This window comes from Colletotrichum aenigma (assembly GCF_013390185.1).
Source record: "Colletotrichum aenigma strain Cg56 chromosome Unknown KSG_Cg56_contig02, whole genome shotgun sequence".
Classification (NCBI taxonomy): domain Eukaryota; kingdom Fungi; phylum Ascomycota; class Sordariomycetes; order Glomerellales; family Glomerellaceae; genus Colletotrichum; species Colletotrichum aenigma.
Window position 1 is genome coordinate 4632978 of NW_023500908.1, and position 16471 is coordinate 4649448.

At 55.6% G+C, this 16471-nt stretch overlaps 6 protein-coding genes across 6 annotated transcripts; 4 read left to right on the forward strand and 2 right to left on the reverse strand.

Annotated features, from left to right (window-relative positions):
• Positions 1-314: 314 nt before the first annotated feature.
• Positions 315-3758, forward strand: NIC96 (Nucleoporin NIC96; the record flags this gene model as incomplete). Its single annotated transcript, XM_037318523.1, has 2 exons — positions 315-3383; positions 3438-3758. 2 exons carry the CDS (start codon positions 315-317, stop codon positions 3756-3758), a joined length of 3390 nt encoding a protein of 1129 aa, XP_037182578.1.
• Positions 3759-4183: 425 nt separating this feature from the next.
• On the reverse strand, positions 4184-8539 carry CGCA056_v003267 (uncharacterized protein; the record flags this gene model as incomplete). Its single annotated transcript, XM_037318524.1, has 2 exons — positions 4184-8220; positions 8269-8539. 2 exons carry the CDS (start codon positions 8537-8539, stop codon positions 4184-4186), a joined length of 4308 nt encoding a protein of 1435 aa, XP_037182579.1.
• Positions 8540-9342: 803 nt separating this feature from the next.
• On the forward strand, positions 9343-10566 carry CGCA056_v003268 (4-hydroxybenzoate polyprenyltransferase; the record flags this gene model as incomplete). Its single annotated transcript, XM_037318525.1, has 1 exon — positions 9343-10566. The coding sequence occupies one exon, from the start codon at positions 9343-9345 to the stop codon at positions 10564-10566; it is 1224 nt and encodes a 407-aa protein (XP_037182586.1).
• Positions 10567-10833: 267 nt separating this feature from the next.
• crp-28 (40S ribosomal protein S23) lies at positions 10834-11768 on the reverse strand (the record flags this gene model as incomplete). Its single annotated transcript, XM_037318526.1, has 4 exons — positions 10834-11012; positions 11139-11390; positions 11532-11614; positions 11674-11768. 4 exons carry the CDS (start codon positions 11766-11768, stop codon positions 10834-10836), a joined length of 609 nt encoding a protein of 202 aa, XP_037182587.1.
• Positions 11769-12117: 349 nt separating this feature from the next.
• CGCA056_v003270 (uncharacterized protein) lies at positions 12118-12780 on the forward strand (the record flags this gene model as incomplete). The annotated part of the gene is made up of 1 exon (XM_037318527.1): positions 12118-12780. The coding sequence occupies one exon, from the start codon at positions 12118-12120 to the stop codon at positions 12778-12780; it is 663 nt and encodes a 220-aa protein (XP_037183523.1).
• Positions 12781-13811: 1031 nt separating this feature from the next.
• CGCA056_v003271 (Uncharacterized protein) lies at positions 13812-14175 on the forward strand (the record flags this gene model as incomplete). Its single annotated transcript, XM_037318528.1, has 2 exons — positions 13812-14005; positions 14076-14175. The coding sequence occupies 2 exons, from the start codon at positions 13812-13814 to the stop codon at positions 14173-14175; spliced, it is 294 nt and encodes a 97-aa protein (XP_037183522.1).
• Between the last annotated feature and the right edge of the window lie 2296 nt (positions 14176-16471).

Below are 16471 nucleotides of genomic sequence, written 5' to 3' on the forward strand. Positions count from 1 at the left end.
GTCAACATCTCACCGGCACTGCTTCTCGGTGAGTGCCCCGGGTGGGTCTGCAAGCATCAAGTAGCGTCTACCTTCATTTGTCGTTTGCAATGCCAGGGGCGCTTGTACTCGGAACCTGGAACGGTGTCCGTTGCCTGGTCGCTCCCCCACCAATCAGTGGAGCTGTTGCTGAGAGCTCTCCCAAACCTCAAAATTTCCATTCCCCAAACGCGCCTGATCATCATCGGATCGCGTCCACCATCTTCACTACTGCCATTCCCACGCCCATCGCAGCGCTCAATCCGAATTCGACTTGACGCGCTCACGATATCACCATGTCGCTCTTCGGCAACAAGCCCTTGGGTGGCGGCATCCTGGGCGGCTCGACCAGCACTCCCCAGCAGGGAGCGACGACCGGCGGAGGTCTCTTTGGACAAGCGACACCCGGTGCCCAGCCTGCGAGCACGACGCCTGCATCCGGTGGGCTCTTTGGCAACTTGAATCAGAACAAGCCTCAGGCCGGCGGTGGACTCTTTGGCGCCTCGACGACACAGCAACCGGCGCAGCAGCAGTCTTCTCTGTTCGGCCAGCCTGCGCAACAACAACAAGGACAACAGCAACAAACGGGCGGCCTCAGCTTGGGCGGCTTGGGAGGTCTCGGGGCATCGACAGCGCAGAAGCCATCCCTCTTCGGTGGCGGCCTCGGCGGCAACCAGAATCAAACGCAGGCCGGCACGACACTCGGCCAGACTACTACCAATCCCCTTGCCAGCTCTCTCTTCCCCCAGCAGGGACAGCAGCAGCAACAACAGCAGAACCAGAACACGAACAACCAATCGCAAGCTCAGCAGGGCCAGACCTCTGGCGCATACTTCGACAGCCTTTTTGCAAAGAGCAAGAGGCAGGGAGATGGCGAGAGCGGCGTCGAGGACCTCCCCAGTTTGCAGCTCGGCCTGGGTGACCTGCGCCAACGCCTGAAGAAGCTGGGAACCAAGGCCCAGGAGCGCCCTTCCGATGGCAGAGCACACTACCTCCTCGCCGCGTCTGGTGTCGACCCCGGAACGGCTGCCAGGGACCTCGGATCCCTCGACCTTCAGACCGGCCGTGTTGAGAGACCGACTGGCTACTCGCCCGCCGAGATCGACGTCGAGACCTACCTCGCGAACCTCCAAACGAAGACTACGATGAGCATGATTGCCGACGGCCTCGAGAGATCCGTTCGCGATTTTGATAACTTTCTGGAGGACAACGTGACGATGGAGTGGGAGAACCAGCGCAAGCGTATCTACGAACACTTTGGAATCAAGCCTCGCGAGGAGGCATCATTCGGAGGCGCGGCGTCCATGAGGGAGTCAACTGGCGGTTTTGGTCGCTCACGCCGCACCAAGAGTCAGGCGGCTGGCGCTCGCTCCGGTAGAGCCAGTGTCCTGGGCAAGTCCAGCATGCACCGTTCTGTCATTGGCAACGCCAGCAAGATCGGCACGCATCAGCCCGAGTTCTCCGATGTTGACCGCTCTACCGATAACGGCGGATCTCTGACCGGCCACATCAACACTGACGACAGGTCTCTGCGCGAGAAACAGAGCAAGCTTTCCGAAAAGGTTCGCAACCTCAACTCGGCTCGCCTTATCAACCACCCTTACCCTATTCTTTCAGAGCTCGCAGACGTTGAGCACCGCTCTCTCGACCCGTATGCCCCGCACATTGTCGAGGCATACCATGCCGTTAGAGAGATTGTCGGTGAGGATCCTGAAGCCGAGACCACCATCAATGGTGCCACGGCCAAGGAGAGACAATTTGCCAAGATGTACTTGGACGAGTCCCCCAACTCTTCCAACTCGATAGCCATGCGGAAGCGGCTACTCGAGGGTGCCAACAAATTTCTGGAGAAGCAGTTCTTGCAGGAAGTTGAAGGTCTTATTTCAAAACATCCCCACGAGGCCAACCTCGGCGGTCGTCCCGATATCGTTAGCAAGATTAGAGCGTATATCCGCCTGCGATCAGCTAGAAAGGATCTGGTGCCTGACAACACGGAACTTCAGCAAGTCGGGGGAGAATACGTCTGGGCCATCGTCTTCTACCTGTTGCGGTCTGGTAACGTTAGCGAGGCGGCCAAGTACGTTAATGATAACGGCAACCAGTTCCGCAGCATCGACCGGACATTCCAGAGTTACCTCAACGGTTACGCATCCAACGAAGACCGTAGACTTAAGAGGACGCTGCAGGACAGGTGCAACGCCGAGTACACTCAAAGAGTTCGCAATGCCCCCGACAACTCCATCGATCCCTTCCGTATGGCCTGTTACAAGATCATTGGTCGTTGCGATTTGAACAACCGCAGCCTTGACGGACTCAACACCGACATCAATGACTGGATCTGGCTTCAGTTCAACCTTGCCAGAGAAGGCGACCGCTCAGTCGAGGTTGCCAGTGAGGCGTACGGTCTCTCCGAATTGCAGTCGAGTATCAAGGAGATTGGTGCTAAGCATTTCCCCAAGTCCTCGTCTGAAGACAACAGCGGCAGCTTTGGCATGTTCTTCTACTTGCAGGTTCTCTCCGGCATGTTCGAGGAGGCCATTGCCTACCTCTACCCCTTTTCGTACGTTGATGCGGTCCACTTCGCCATCGCCCTGGAATACTACGGTCTGCTCCGTCCTTCCGATCCATTCAGCGCTTCGAACGACCTGCGCAGCCTGAACGTCAAGGACCTGGTCCAAATCAACTTTGGCAGAATGATTGGATACTACACCAGGGACTTCCGTGCTGCCGACGTCGTTTCGGCCGTGGACTACCTGACCCTCATCTGCCTCAACATGGACCTGGCAGGCGAGGCCGGCCGCCGCCACGCCAACCTCTGCTGGGAGGCCCTCCGCGAGCTCGTCCTCGAGACAAGAGAGTTTAGCAAGCTCATTGGCGACATTCGTCCCGACGGCCAGCGGATTCGCGGCATCATCGAGGAGCGTGGCCCGCTAATTGGTCTGACGGAGGAGAACGATTTCATCAACACAGTCACCGTACAGGCTGCCAGCTTCGCAGACGAGAACGGCCGTACCACCGACTCCGTCCTCTTGTATCACTTGGCTGGCGAGTACGACACCGTCGTATCGATCGTCAGCCGCGCCTTGAGCGAGGCCATCTCTCTCGAGATTGGCGAGGACCCCATGCGCCTGATGCCCGTCAAGCCCCGTGCCGCTGGCCAGGAGGCCGCGGCCGGCAGCAGCCTCAGCCTGGCGTCCATCGACGACCCCGTCGAGCTTGCGCGTACCATGATGTCCATGTACGAGCGCGATGCCATGTTCCATCGCAAGATCCAGGACCAGAACAAGGTTGCCTGCCGCGTCCTATTGGAAATGAGCACCATCAAGTCTCTTGTCGAAGCCGGCCAGTGGGCTCAGTGTCTCGACGTAAGTAACAACCTCGTCTCCTCGCGAAACCCCCAGACTAACATTTGCTGCTAGAAAATCCGCTCCCTGGAGATCCTCCCCCTGGACGCCAGCGGCGACCCAAGCATCATCCGCGCCTACGCTTCAAAGTTCTCGGGCCTGTCCCAGCCCGTCTCCATAAACGTCCCCAACCTGCTCATGTGGACCATCATCTGCTGCACCCGCCAACGAGACCAGCTGACCGGCGGCCAGTTCAGCGGCAACGAGGGTACCCGCCGCATGATGGTCGAGCAGATGAGGCAGATGACGCTCGACCTGACCACCTACACCAGCCAGCTGCGCTACCGCTTCCCACCCCACCTGCACGAGGCTCTTGCCAGGGCCTCGGCGGAATAGAATGGCGGCTCATCGCAGCATGTATTTTGACGCGTTGTTGGTTTTTTGTACATTTAGCATGGGTTAAAATGAGCAGATGACGAGATCTTGCTTGCAGGGAGGAGAAAAGAGAAATGAAGATGAAACCGCTCTCGGTGGCGTAATTTCGCTTTTGAGTAATACAGCAACCAGATGAGGCCGAATAGATGATGCCTTTACGACGAATACTGTCCCAAGTTTATGATATGTAGTGGCATCACTGAGAACCTGCAGAGAGTTGTTGTAGTGACTAAAAGGCACAATGTTGATTGCCTGCTTCTTTACTAAATTTCACTCGTTGTGGGTATGATACGATACAAACTGCCAAAACCTTGAGCCCAAACGCCCATTCTGATCCCGCATCTAATGGAAATAAAATCAAGCCAAATGCTGTTTGATTGGACAGCTCAGCCACCGCGTCCACGTCCACGGGGACGCCCACGGGGCCGGCCGCGACCACGACCCCTTCCACCCCCCCTGCCCGTCAAAGAACCTCGTGAATAACCAGGAGAACCAATACCGCTCTCGGATTCAGACGACGAAGAAATTTCGCTCTCCGACTCCGAGTCGGACCCCCCAAGTTTGACAATTGTTGGCCCATTGGAAGGTCTGCCTCGTCGCGGCCGTGGAGGACTCGGGCTCGCACCTGGAATTCCGGAGTCGGAAGAAGATGCGGAAGACGGCGGGCCTCCTGGAGCGGCGAAGTTTCCGTCATTCTCGTCGTCTTTTTGCCAGCGTCTGCCCGTCGTGTTTGGAGGGGGCGGCGTCATATCGGGAGTCGAATCTCTTCTCGCTCTGCCCGGAGGGGGAGGTGTCAGGTCAGGCGTAGAATCCCTCGTCGTTCTGCCTGGCGGGGGAGGCGTCATATCGAGACTTTGCTCCTTGGACGCATCTCTAGCTGAGTTCCCCGGCGGCGGCGGCGTCATGTCTTGAGTCGGCTCCTTTGATGTTTCTCTGGCTGGCACAGCGACTTCTTGTGGCTCAGACGGACCCTCGGATGGAACATGCGCACTCTCTGTCGTTCGATTCGGCGTCGGCTGATTGCTCTGCTCACCAGCTGGTCTCTCTGACGGGGCCGGTGTAGCGGAAGGTGTACCCTTGGCGCTATCTCTGCGAGAGGTGATCCTAAACTTCTTGCCGCGAGCTCTGACGCGGGCCGCCATGGACATCATCTGACTTGCGCCAGCCGGAGGGGGTGGAGGAGACTTATCGCCGTCATCCTCCACGGCAACTGGGGCAGTGGTCTTGTTCTTGGGTGGCCGGCCACGCCGTTTCTTGACTGGCTGCGCGCTCGCACCTTCGATGGATTTCGTGACAGATTGCTGAGTGTCCTCGCCAGCCAACTCACGCTCTAACTCGGCCTCCAGTTCAGCTTCGGTGACATTGTGCCCTCCAGGCTCATCATCATCGTCCTCGGCGTAAATGCTGTTTCGGGGGTTGAATGAGCTAGCTCCATCAATGGTGACGACACCACTAAGCCTTGATCTTCGAGATGCGCGCTCCTCTCGTCTCTTGGCTGCAACGTCTGACGAAGATTGCTTCGGTACAGCAGCCGCTCTGGTGGCCGAGGCCGGAGTTGAGCTTGCATCCCTTGGCGGCCTCCCACGTCTCTTAGGGACCTTCGGCGTTTCGGTAGCAGCCGCGGCAGCAGCATCGGTTCCCTTCTGGATGAGGGCGCGAATGGCGTCGGACGCAAGATCCAGAGGATCAGTGCTACTGTCGCCAGGTTGTGGCTCATCATTTTCGACCAGAGGCTTGGCTTTGTAAGCAGGGACCATGTCCTCCGGGTCGTCAATAACGGGCTCCTCAACTTCGGCGTAAGACACCTTAGGTCTTGCATGTCGTAGTTCTGGAACGTTCGCAGGGAAGGACGGAGGCCAAGGCGTGGCCCATCCACCCTTCCAGCGCTGTGGGCCCTCTACGTCCTGTTGCGCCTCTCTCTCCAGCTGAGCCGACGGATCGTCGTCGACAGTCAAGCCGCCTTCACCTGCCTCGCCGGACTCACCGCTGGCGGCTGCGGGAGCGGCGTCAGGAACGGCGGATCCGAACAACGCAGGGTCCATGGCAGACTCGTCTGTTACGTTGTCCTTCTTCGGCTTCTTTCTGTGGTGATTGCGTGGCGCATTGAAGTCCGGATCAAGATCGTTCTCGTGCTTCGCTTTCCTCTTGGCAGCTTTAAGGGTCTTCTTGAGGAATTCAGCCTCCTCATCGAAGACCATAGCGTCGGCTGAAGGCATTTGAAACGGATCAAACAAAATCTGGTCAGGCCCGGATGGCTCGTAATAACCCATGCCAAGCATGCGTTGACCGCCCATTCCCATGGGGTCTGGGTAAGCCGACTGGTCCCAGTTGCCATTCATACCCATGTCGGCGAACGGTACGGGCTGTTCATGTTGCTGAGACATGTCGACATCGCCGTTAAAGCCATTTTCGCCATTAAGTTGCTGCATATCGTGTCCGTCGAGGATATGGCTCTGATCTCCATAACCATTCGCACCGTTCGATGCCGAATTGGCGCCGTTCGCAATATCCTCGGCTGCAGCAGCTGCCGGCTCCTGGGCTTTGGCAGTGTCGGCTTGTTCTCGTAATTGCTTCATGCGCTTGCTGTTCGTACTTCGGCCCTCTTCGCCTGACGCCTTCAGCCAGTTCAAGTTGTGCACGCGGAAATCGACAAGCGCTTCAACGCTTCGGTCGTCAGCGATTGGTCGTGTGTCATGGCCGAGGAGAGTGTTCTTTGGCGTGTACGGCTTGGTCGTCCCAGCACGACGGCACGCGCCGCAGTTGCAAATGCCCAAGCATCTTGGGCAGAGCCAATTCTCGTTCTCTTGCACCGTTTGGGGCATCATGTCGAAGGCGCGGTAGAGAACCCCGTAACAGAATCCTTCCTTGCACTCTGGATTGGAGCACATCTGGACCTTGTAGGCATAATCCTTGTGACAACAGACGTGGCAACGGCGAAGATCTCCCTGCTTCTTCTTTCGCTTATACTTCTTCTTCTTCGGCTTTCCATTGTCATCGAGATCCGGCTCATCTTCGGACTCGGACAGGCGCTTCTCCTCCTCGATCTTGGAAATGTCCTTGAATGGTCGTCGGCGCAAGCCCTCCTGGCAAATCTGGGCGAGCGCTTTCTTGCCACGTCGGCTACGGGCAATCTCGAGAGGTTGCGGAGACAGCTCCAAGTCAACGAAGCCATCATTTTTGATGACCATTGAGCGCCAGAGCTCATAGTTCTCAGTGAGCTCTGACCATTTCCACTGCTCACACCACTGCAGCTTGGAGACGCAGAGGCAAGATCGTCCCATGGCGTAGCATTCCATGCAAACATCGTATGCATCCTCATCGCCATTAACAAGAGTTCGCACGCAATGCTTGCATGTCAAAAATCTGTTGAAAATATTTGATCTGCAATATGAGCAGGTGACGCATGAATCATACTCGACGAACTCGATGTTGTTTTCCTTGGTTGCAAACATCTCGTCGACAAGAATCTCGGTGAAAAGGGAGAACAGATGTCGGAAATCCTTGGCGAGCTGCTTGAACCGTGAAGATGAGCGGAAGAGTTCAGAGCCTAGTCCAAGGATACCCATCTCGCTGTTATCTTCCGCCTGCAACATCTGCGCGTAATACTTTTTTAGGGTGTAGTAGATTATCGCCTTGTTCTTGTACTGCTCATCACGGCAGACTAGACGAGCCTTGGGAAGAGCTTCGTGGAGTGCCATATCCAGCGTCTCAACTGTCGTCCGGTTCCAGGCGACTTTCATGGTACGTGTACCTCTGTTCCAGACTTGATGAGGTGCCAGAGGTGGGATAAGGATGAAGTCGCCAGGCTTCTGCTCAACGATGTAGACTGGGAAGGTCGCCTTCTTCCAGGCGTTGATCTGTGCGAAGTGCTTCTCAATCTCAATGTCGTGTCCCAGCATGGAGAGAAAGTATTCGCGGACAACTTCTCGATCCTTGGTTTCCGTCATGAACCAAATGGAGCTGCCTGGCTTCTCTCCGTTTTCACTTCCTGACGCCTCCACCATGATGTTCTGTCCCAAACTTGCGCACATCTCGCGATGCGCGGGGGTGTATGTTCCCTCGTGGCCGATGTAGCACATGAGGTTCTGAGCCCGCATTTCTCCCGGCAGGCTTGACATCAGATCTCCGGCGGAAGCGATCGTCTTCTCGCCCAAGCCACGGAAAACATCGCTGACCCGATTATCCGACCCTCCCTTCTCTGTGATGTTTTCGTTCATGTAAAATAGGTTCGGGGGAATCACCTTTTGAAGGTGCTCGTGCCACTCAGGTGGGCAGTCGATATCTTTGAGGTAAAGTCGCTGGCGTCGCTCGTCGCGGAAGTTGTTCGGCGTCCACTGATTCGTGAGCTGCCTCATCGCTCTCAGATAGTGCCCCATGGTCATCGGAATCTCGCTTTGGCTGCCAATATCACGGACATTTTCCTCTGCAAACACGTTAGCACTCGATGTCGTATGGAGGCGTGTAGACTGACGTTTCTTGTCGTAGGTCTTCTCAAGCCATTCGCCGCCAAAAAGCCATTTCGGGAGAACATCGTTCCATTTTTCAATGACCAAAGGTTTTCCACCCTGTATGACCTGAAGTTGCACCAACTTCTCAAACTCTTGGGGACCCAGGCCTTGGATCTGTGCCGTCGAGATCCGAAGTACCCATTCAAAGTTAGGCGTCTTGTCGACAAGGCTATGAATATCCAGGTCCGGCGAGATCGGATCGAACTTCGCCTGGGGATGCAGAGCGGTCGGCATCTTGACAATCGAGGACTACCGCGCCAGGTGGGGTACCTTCCGAGACGCGTCTTTTATGAAGTCATTCGGGCTGCACGGTGTGCAAAATGCCCTCGGTGAAGTCGTAGGCAATGAGTGAGTTCGATTTTCTTTCGGCGTGTCAAGAAGCTATGGTGCACGTCGTGGGTGATGGCAGGCGCAAGTGACACGAGGCAATCGTAATGGCGCCCAGGCATGTCGCGAGAAGACGGAAAGTGGCGTCGGACAAGGCTATCCAAACTTACCTAGGTAGATGGGAGGAAACTCAAATGCGCGCCCAATCAAAAGGTAGGCGGGAGCACGGACCACACCCAGCTCTTTGAAGGGTCTTTGACTGGGAGCTTCCAAAATTCGGTTTCTTCGGTGGAAAAAGTGAGGGTAGGTGGAACGCGAGACTTGTTTCTGGTATTCGGTGAGTTGTTTTCATTTCTATGCGTTTCTCCTCTGGATTGCTTAATTTCGTACGTCATGAGAGTGCAAGTGGCATTTCGTCCGGTGATTGACGTTGTTACATTCAAACGTGTAAGCGTAACCGTCTCCCATGAGCAAGGCTCATGAGAAACTGCTCGGCCTTTGACTCGACACATGCGCCGTCCAGCTTGTCCATGATTGATGTACGGCTTTTTTAATATTTGCATCAATTCTTTTAATGTAACGCATACCCTCATTTCGTTGTGGCGTTGCAATGTAGCCATCAATCTTGTTTTCGTGATGTCCGATAGGAGTCGACGAGGCACATTACCCCCTTGTCAAAACTTAATACTGACGTTTTCCAGTCCATAAAGATGAGGCAAGTCAGCATTCTGAGCGGCTCCTTACGGACGGCATGTAAGCCCTCACTACGGACATCGGCACTCTTGCCCATAAGATGCTCGTCGCGGCTTGGACTTCAAGCGCATAAAAAGCCTACCACGAGCCTCATCGTCCGGAGCTCAGTCCGCCAACAGCAGACAGCGCTTCACACATCTACGAAGTGTCTCACGGCCGCGGTGACGCAAGATGCTGCTGCTGCCGTAACAGGCCCTGCTGAGCCTGTCTACACACCGCCCACGACTGGGCTCCTTTCCTACCTGCCTGCATCATGGGTCCCTTACGCCGAGCTTGTCCGAATCGACAAGCCTGTAGGAACGTACTATCTCTTCTTTCCATGCGTCTTCTCGACACTCATGGCGGCGCCGATGGCCATGGCAACTCCCGGCACAGTGATTGGAACCTCTCTCCTCTTCGCCTCGGGCGCTCTTATCATGCGTGGCGCAGGCTGTACTATCAATGATCTTTGGGACCGCAACCTTGATCCCCACGTCACGAGAACCAAGTTTCGACCCATTGCGCGGGGCGCCGTCACTCCTTTCCAAGGACTTGTCTTCACTGGTGCTCAGCTTCTGGCTGGGCTGGTAGTCTTGGTACAGTTTCCAACTGCCTGCCTGTTCTACGGCATTCCAAGCCTGCTCTTTGTTGCCTCATACCCTCTCGCCAAGCGCGTCACGTACTATCCCCAGGCCGTCCTCGGACTGACGTTCTCCTGGGGAGCAATGATGGGGTTCCCGGCCCTCGGTATCGACCTACTCTCTAACAGCGCAGCATTGACAGCTGCCGCTTGTCTTTACTCTTCAAATGTTGCCTGGACGGTGCTGTACGACATGATCTACGCCCACCAAGATATCAAGGATGATGCCAAGGCGGGTATCAAGAGTATCGCACTGAAACATGACGCCGAAACGAAGCAGGTTCTGACCGGCCTGGCGGCAGTCCAGATCGGTCTTTTGGGCATGGCGGGCTTCGCTGCTGGTGCCGGACCTCTCTTCTACATCGGAAGCTGTGGAGGTGCTGCACTAACGCTTGGCATCATGATCAAGCGCGTCAACCTCAAGAGCGTCAAGGACTGTTGGTGGTGGTTCTGCAATGGCTGCTGGCTCACAGGCGGCGCGATTAGCATCGGTCTCTTTGCCGACTACATTGCACGATATATTCAAGGCGAAAAAGTGGAGGACCAGGAGATCGTAGCGTAGTAACGTGTACCAACATTGCCTGTATTCATAGCACATAGAAATCGGAATACCCTTTTCATCACGCCCGCAACCCCATTTTTGTGTCTTGCGTAGATGATGCAATGCCTCATGTCCGTTTTGGTGACTTTCATGATGTTTTATTTCATCGACCAAAGTCTACCCCGCAGTAGTAGTCAGGACCATCCATAACCGTGTGATGCCAATGCAAGCGTAAACTCCGAGTGCCGAATTTTCTTCCACTGCCTCCCAAATTGTCGTGCCGAACGCTTAAGATCTGGGCTTCTCCTTCTTCTCCTTCCACAGGGCGAGCAGGCCGACACCAGAGACCTTGACGACCTTGAAACGAACACCGGGAATATCACCCTTGGCCTTGCCCTTGCGACCGAAACCAGCCAGGAGGACCTCGTCGTTCTCGTCAACGAAGTTCAAGCAACCGTCGTTGGGGACTGTTAAAGAATTGAATGTCAGCAATTTGACCTCTCTACCACATGGTCTTCTCGGTGTGCGAAGACATTGTCCACTGCATCTTTTCCTCCAATCGCATCCAACAGTAACGGGGTGGGGTATCGTACCGAAAGCAGTGACCTTCTTGCCGTTCTTGATCAACTGAACACGAACGCACTTTCGGATAGCGGAGTTGGGCTGCTTAGCCTCGACACCGACCTTCTCGAGGACGATGCCCTTGGCGTGGGAGGAACCACCGAAGGGAGAGGACTTGAAGGCGGTACCCAGAGCACGCTTCTTGTATCCAAGATCGGCCCACTTCTGGTCCTTGCGGTTAAGGCGCAGCTTGCGCGCGGCGTTGAGTCCACGAGGCATGGTTGCTTCAAGATCAAATCGTCAGTTCAGAAGTTCTGTACAAGAGGTTTATAAAAATGGCGTGGGTTCGGGAAATTCGTCGTCGTCGGTTGATTGGGATTCGTCGGCAACGGATGCGAAGGGCTTGGATATGATGGCGAACGTACCGATTTGTTTGGGGGTATCGCGAGTCTTGACTTGGTGGTGACGATATGGGCCTGCGTACGTCGAAAAAGTTGACCTGACCCAACTGAGCTGGCCCAAGGGAATTTTCGTAGGGTTTGGTGGCCCTAGAGTCAGTCGACGAACCGCAAAAAGTTGCAGTCACGTGTAAGGTGGTCTGAGCTTCGAGCGAGCCGAGTGGCTGGTGTTGGCTGAACGAGCCACTTCTTTGGTCCAATCATGCATCGGCCAGGTCACCTCAATCGACGAACCCCACGTCTCTGCAGGCTTGACTAGGGTGCCCCCAGGTCCGCAACTTACCCGTCTCTCAACCAATCCGATCAGATGCCGTCAGGTTCAAGAGATGCTGTCTCAGGCGCGAAGTCCAGAGCGTGGAATGTTCACGACGACACGCAAAATGTAGGCATGTCTCAATCGGCCAAAAGCAAAGGAAAGCAGCGGGATCCCCCGCCATCCCTCTTCCTCCATCCCTCCCCAGCTGCCTCTCATGCATCGCTCCCAGGCATCCTCGCGCCAGGTGCGCCGGCAGCAACTACGTCTACAGGCGTCCCACCGTTACCGCCCCAAGTCATGAGCCTGCAACGCAACGGATCTCTTCACACTGGCTCAGTGGTCACGCCGTCCGTCGCCAGGCCGGCTGGCCGTAACCTCAAAACGGCAGACAGTGCTCGCAGTACCGACAGGACAGACGCCTTGTGGGCTGAGATGCAGGCAACATTGGAGGAGGTCGAGCTGTCTGCATCCGGCGGAACTCATGTTTTTGGACCGGACCACGACCGCAAGCTGGAGGAGCTGCGAGCCGCTCAGATTGCTCTGGCCCAAGCCTGGGCGCGCAGCGAGGCCGACGAGGCAATTGAGACGGGACAGCGATCCAACGCGTCCGCGGCAGGGGAAGAAGTTCGCAACTTGAAGAGTGCCGTTCTCGGAGAGACAGGCATGGGGTCGGATGGCGGTGACGGACCGCGAAGTACGGGGACCGGTAGCACTCGACCGGGAAGCAGTGGGGGAACGGAGCGTCTCGGAGCGAAGCTTGAGCAAGAGACGGAAGTGGACATTCTGCTTGCTCGGAAGAGACGGGAGGCCAACGACCGCTACTTCCAGCGAGTCAACCAGGGCGTGTTGGATGTCGTGGCCAAGCTTGAGGATGTTGCCGTTGCCATGCGGGCTGTCGAGCAGGAGACTAAGGACATCTGGGCCGAGAACGACAGCACGACCGGTAGTGCAAAGGGATAGAGGCCTCCATGGGTTTCGCAAGCGATCTGGTGCTCCCAGTAACACAGTATCTTGCATACGGATTGCACCAACAACTTGTTTTGGGAGGTTACTTGGACGGCTTGGAGTTTGTCAAAGGACACGAATCGGCGTTGAGGAGTCAAATGCACACTACTTGGAGAGCCAGCAGCAGGGCAGTTGTACTGGTAATGAATCGCAATCGTTTGCGTCCCTATGCTCAGCCAGCGGCTAAATCCACAGTACATAAATATGCGCCCAATGTGATGGTAGGGGGTAGCAGGATACTGGAACATGCAAACCTCGAACGAAACCGTCTACACGTGACTCAAGCGGAAGTGTTGGAGTGGACGGAACTGCCAAGAGGTGGTTCGCAGTGTTTGGGGGCAGATGGTCATGCAATCTGGCACCCTGGCCCCCCCATTCCCCTCCCCCTAGAGCACGGTGTGGACGGGTTGTCCCATCACTGCCGGCTCCACCCACTCTCAGTGCAGTGTGATGGGCACGTCCAGAACCAATGACGCCGCACCCACTGCACCTCTCAGGGCAGGTGGTACCTGTGGGAGAACGAGGTTGGCTGCTAGTGGCCTACTGCAGCGATGAAGTGTCTTTACTCATCAAGCAGCTCGGCCAGTAACAAACAGAATTCCGCCACCGGACCGTACTGTCCAAGCAGGAGACATTGCTGCCCTTCCTCCTTACCTGTACCCAGGAACTGCATTGTCGAACTTGTTTCTTGCATCCACCCTTACACTACTCGCCTCGCTCCATCTCCGTCTCCGTCCCCAGCAAACAACCATTTAACACCCGCGAATCCCCCACCCAGCTGCCAGCAGACCCTTGGTGGCTTCATTTACCGCATAATACGAAGAGCCCTCGCCATTTCCGCCTGTTCGTGCAACTCCCCCCTCGAAATCGGTCGATACAAAGTCGCTCTGACTGCGCTGCCCGAACTACCCGCCCACTTTTCAACTCTAAAGCGCTCAACACCAAACACCTTTGACTCCGACGACCGTCGACCTCTACCCGTCACGATGAGATTTTCCGCCTTCCTGACCGCCGTCCTCACCGTCGCCTCCGGCGTCGTCGCCGTCGACCAGATGAAGTCCGTCATCATCTGGACCGACAAGAAGTCCGTCACCCAGGACATGATCGATCGTGCCAAGGCCGCCATTGTCGAGGCTCAGGGACAAATCACCCACACCTACAACATGCTCGATAACTTCAGGTAAGACTCATTAGAGACCTCAAGGCGCGGTCTGCTGTGACCCGTGTTCCATGCTGATTCTCCTGTGCAGGGGTTTTGCTGCGATTGCGCCAGCCAAGGCCCTCGACGACATCAAGGCTTTTGGCGGCGATGACATGAACGTCGACGAGGATCAGATTGTCAGCGGCTAAGCTCAACGTGTCGCCTCATCAAACTCAAGATGCCAACGCCGATGATACGACTTGCGATACGATTATTGTGTGAAAGATTTGACCAGTAAAAAGGACTTTGACTATGGCTGGACTAGGTCACGAGGGCAAATGATATCCGCCCCCTTCCCGGCGGCTGCGACAGGGACAAGCAAGGAGGCACTTTTTTATCCCACATTTTCGTCATAGACGGGTTTTTGCTACGGAGTCAGGAGTTTCCCGCCCTTTATAAAGCGTCTCCGGACGCCATTAGTATCAAATAGGGCCAGGAGACGGGTTCAGACCGCCAGTAGCTGAATCCTACCCAATGCCCCAAACCAAAAAATCAATACTATGCATACGCTTTGCCTGAATCGGCCACAGCTGGTCCCAAGAGTGAATGGAATGTAGGATCTCGCCAATAGCGACAAGACCAACGTCATGGCGGCCCGGTGGATGAACAGTTGCCGAAGACAGGACGGATGCGGCTGAGAACCACATGGCGAGCGACGTCAACAGCAAGCCTTATGTACGGGAACTCCTTCAGCCTCCCGGTGACAGTCCAAACAGGAGACGATGTGCCTGAGGAGTGGAGAGCGAATCGTGTGCGGCGCAGATTCGCAGATCAAAAGCGGATTTCCTGCAGGTCCCAGCTTCCCCACTGGACGGTCCAGAATCCCCATTGAACTTGATGAGAAATGGATATGTCACCATGCGGCGCAATTTCCCTTCTTCCAGGCTTACGTATCGTCCAGAGTGCTCTCTCGTGCCCTCGTCCAGTGTGCAGCTCAGCAGCTGAAGAAGAGTGCGGCATGCTGTATCATTAGGGGGTACTCTGTGGGACGAAGGCCGGTGTTTCTAATGTTCCTCGGACAGTTTGCCATTTGGGCATGTGGACTCCTGATGAAGAATACAAGGTCATGTCACAGATGAGTCAAAGCGCGCTGTGGGGGAATCATTGGCAAGCCACGCTCCAGACGCCAGTGTCACTTTGGGGAAGATGCGATTTCAAGAATCGCGATGAAGAGAATGCGAGGGTTTTTGGAAGCAAGAGGAGAGTGCCGTCGGGTTGTGTCTATGCTGAGCGGGAGACAATACGCCCAAAGCAACCCTACGGCAGCGACCATGCCGAACCAACGTTCCCAAGCGTCTACGGAGCTGTCCAAGTGGGCAATCTAGGCGTGAGGATCTGAGAACCAAGAGAGAGGGCGATTGCGACTGGAACGCTGGGAGCGATATTGGAGGGGTTGGCCAAGGCAACACTCAAGGGACATCCAGGACGAGTCTGTGCTCTAGCGAGTGACGGGTTTTAAGTCTACGGAAATAGAGCTGTTTGATCCGTGTTCGGTATTGTTTAGAAGAAACCCGCTATCTACTGTTCATCACAAGGGAGGTCTGGGACAATGACGGTATGCCGACCAGCAGGCCCTGTGTGACCGTGTCATGTTGATTGTTTGCTCGCAGACTTGCAGATGGTCAAAAGGCTCTCTACAAGGCACTCGGAGGACACCCTCGTAGAAAGGAAAACCCGGCAGGATCAAGCTGGAATCTCATGCAGAAATCACTGGAGACTCAAAGGCTAGCCGTTGAGGCTTGTGTTTGGCTGGTCTCCCACTATGGCCAAAGGGTCAAAGAGGGAAACACGGCGCTGTCAGTGGCCTCGAGAACCGGCCGCCCCACTATAGCATCAGGGCCCCTGGACATCCGTCCCGCTTCGCGTCACTTGGAGTTTCGGGCTTGGGGGCGGGAGGTGCCTTAATGTAAGGATGTACCTGTCGGACGGCAGTGGTTTTCACTGAGTGATCCCACCTGAGCGATTGAGGTACTTTTAGTTTACCTCACCTGGGGAAGAGAAATCAGGTACCTCAACTCGAAATAAGCGGCAGGCTGGTACACATCACAACGCTGATGCTAAAGCTGCTAGGCGCGCACGTCGCGGCAAGGTGCCTCGACTAGACTTCCCCTAGCCTAGCTAGCTGCCTTTGGTAATCGATAAGGGGAGGAGGAGCTATGTACGATGCAAGTCAGTCATGCAAGATTGAAGTGGATTCGATAGAAGAGAGGCAGGAAGCAGGAGCATTGGACTTGAACAATGCGTCTGTCTTGGGACGATGAGACACTTTTCCCTTTCCTCTCCCCTTCCCTGCTGCACTGAGGAGCACTTGCAGGTCCCTTTCAACCACCACCTGTGCGCGAACAAGGCTTCCTCCCAATTTTTTGCCTTTCACCGCCCTTCCTCGATTGACGACACGAGGTTTTGTCGAAACCCTCTTTAATACACCTTATCTTCTCTCTCCCG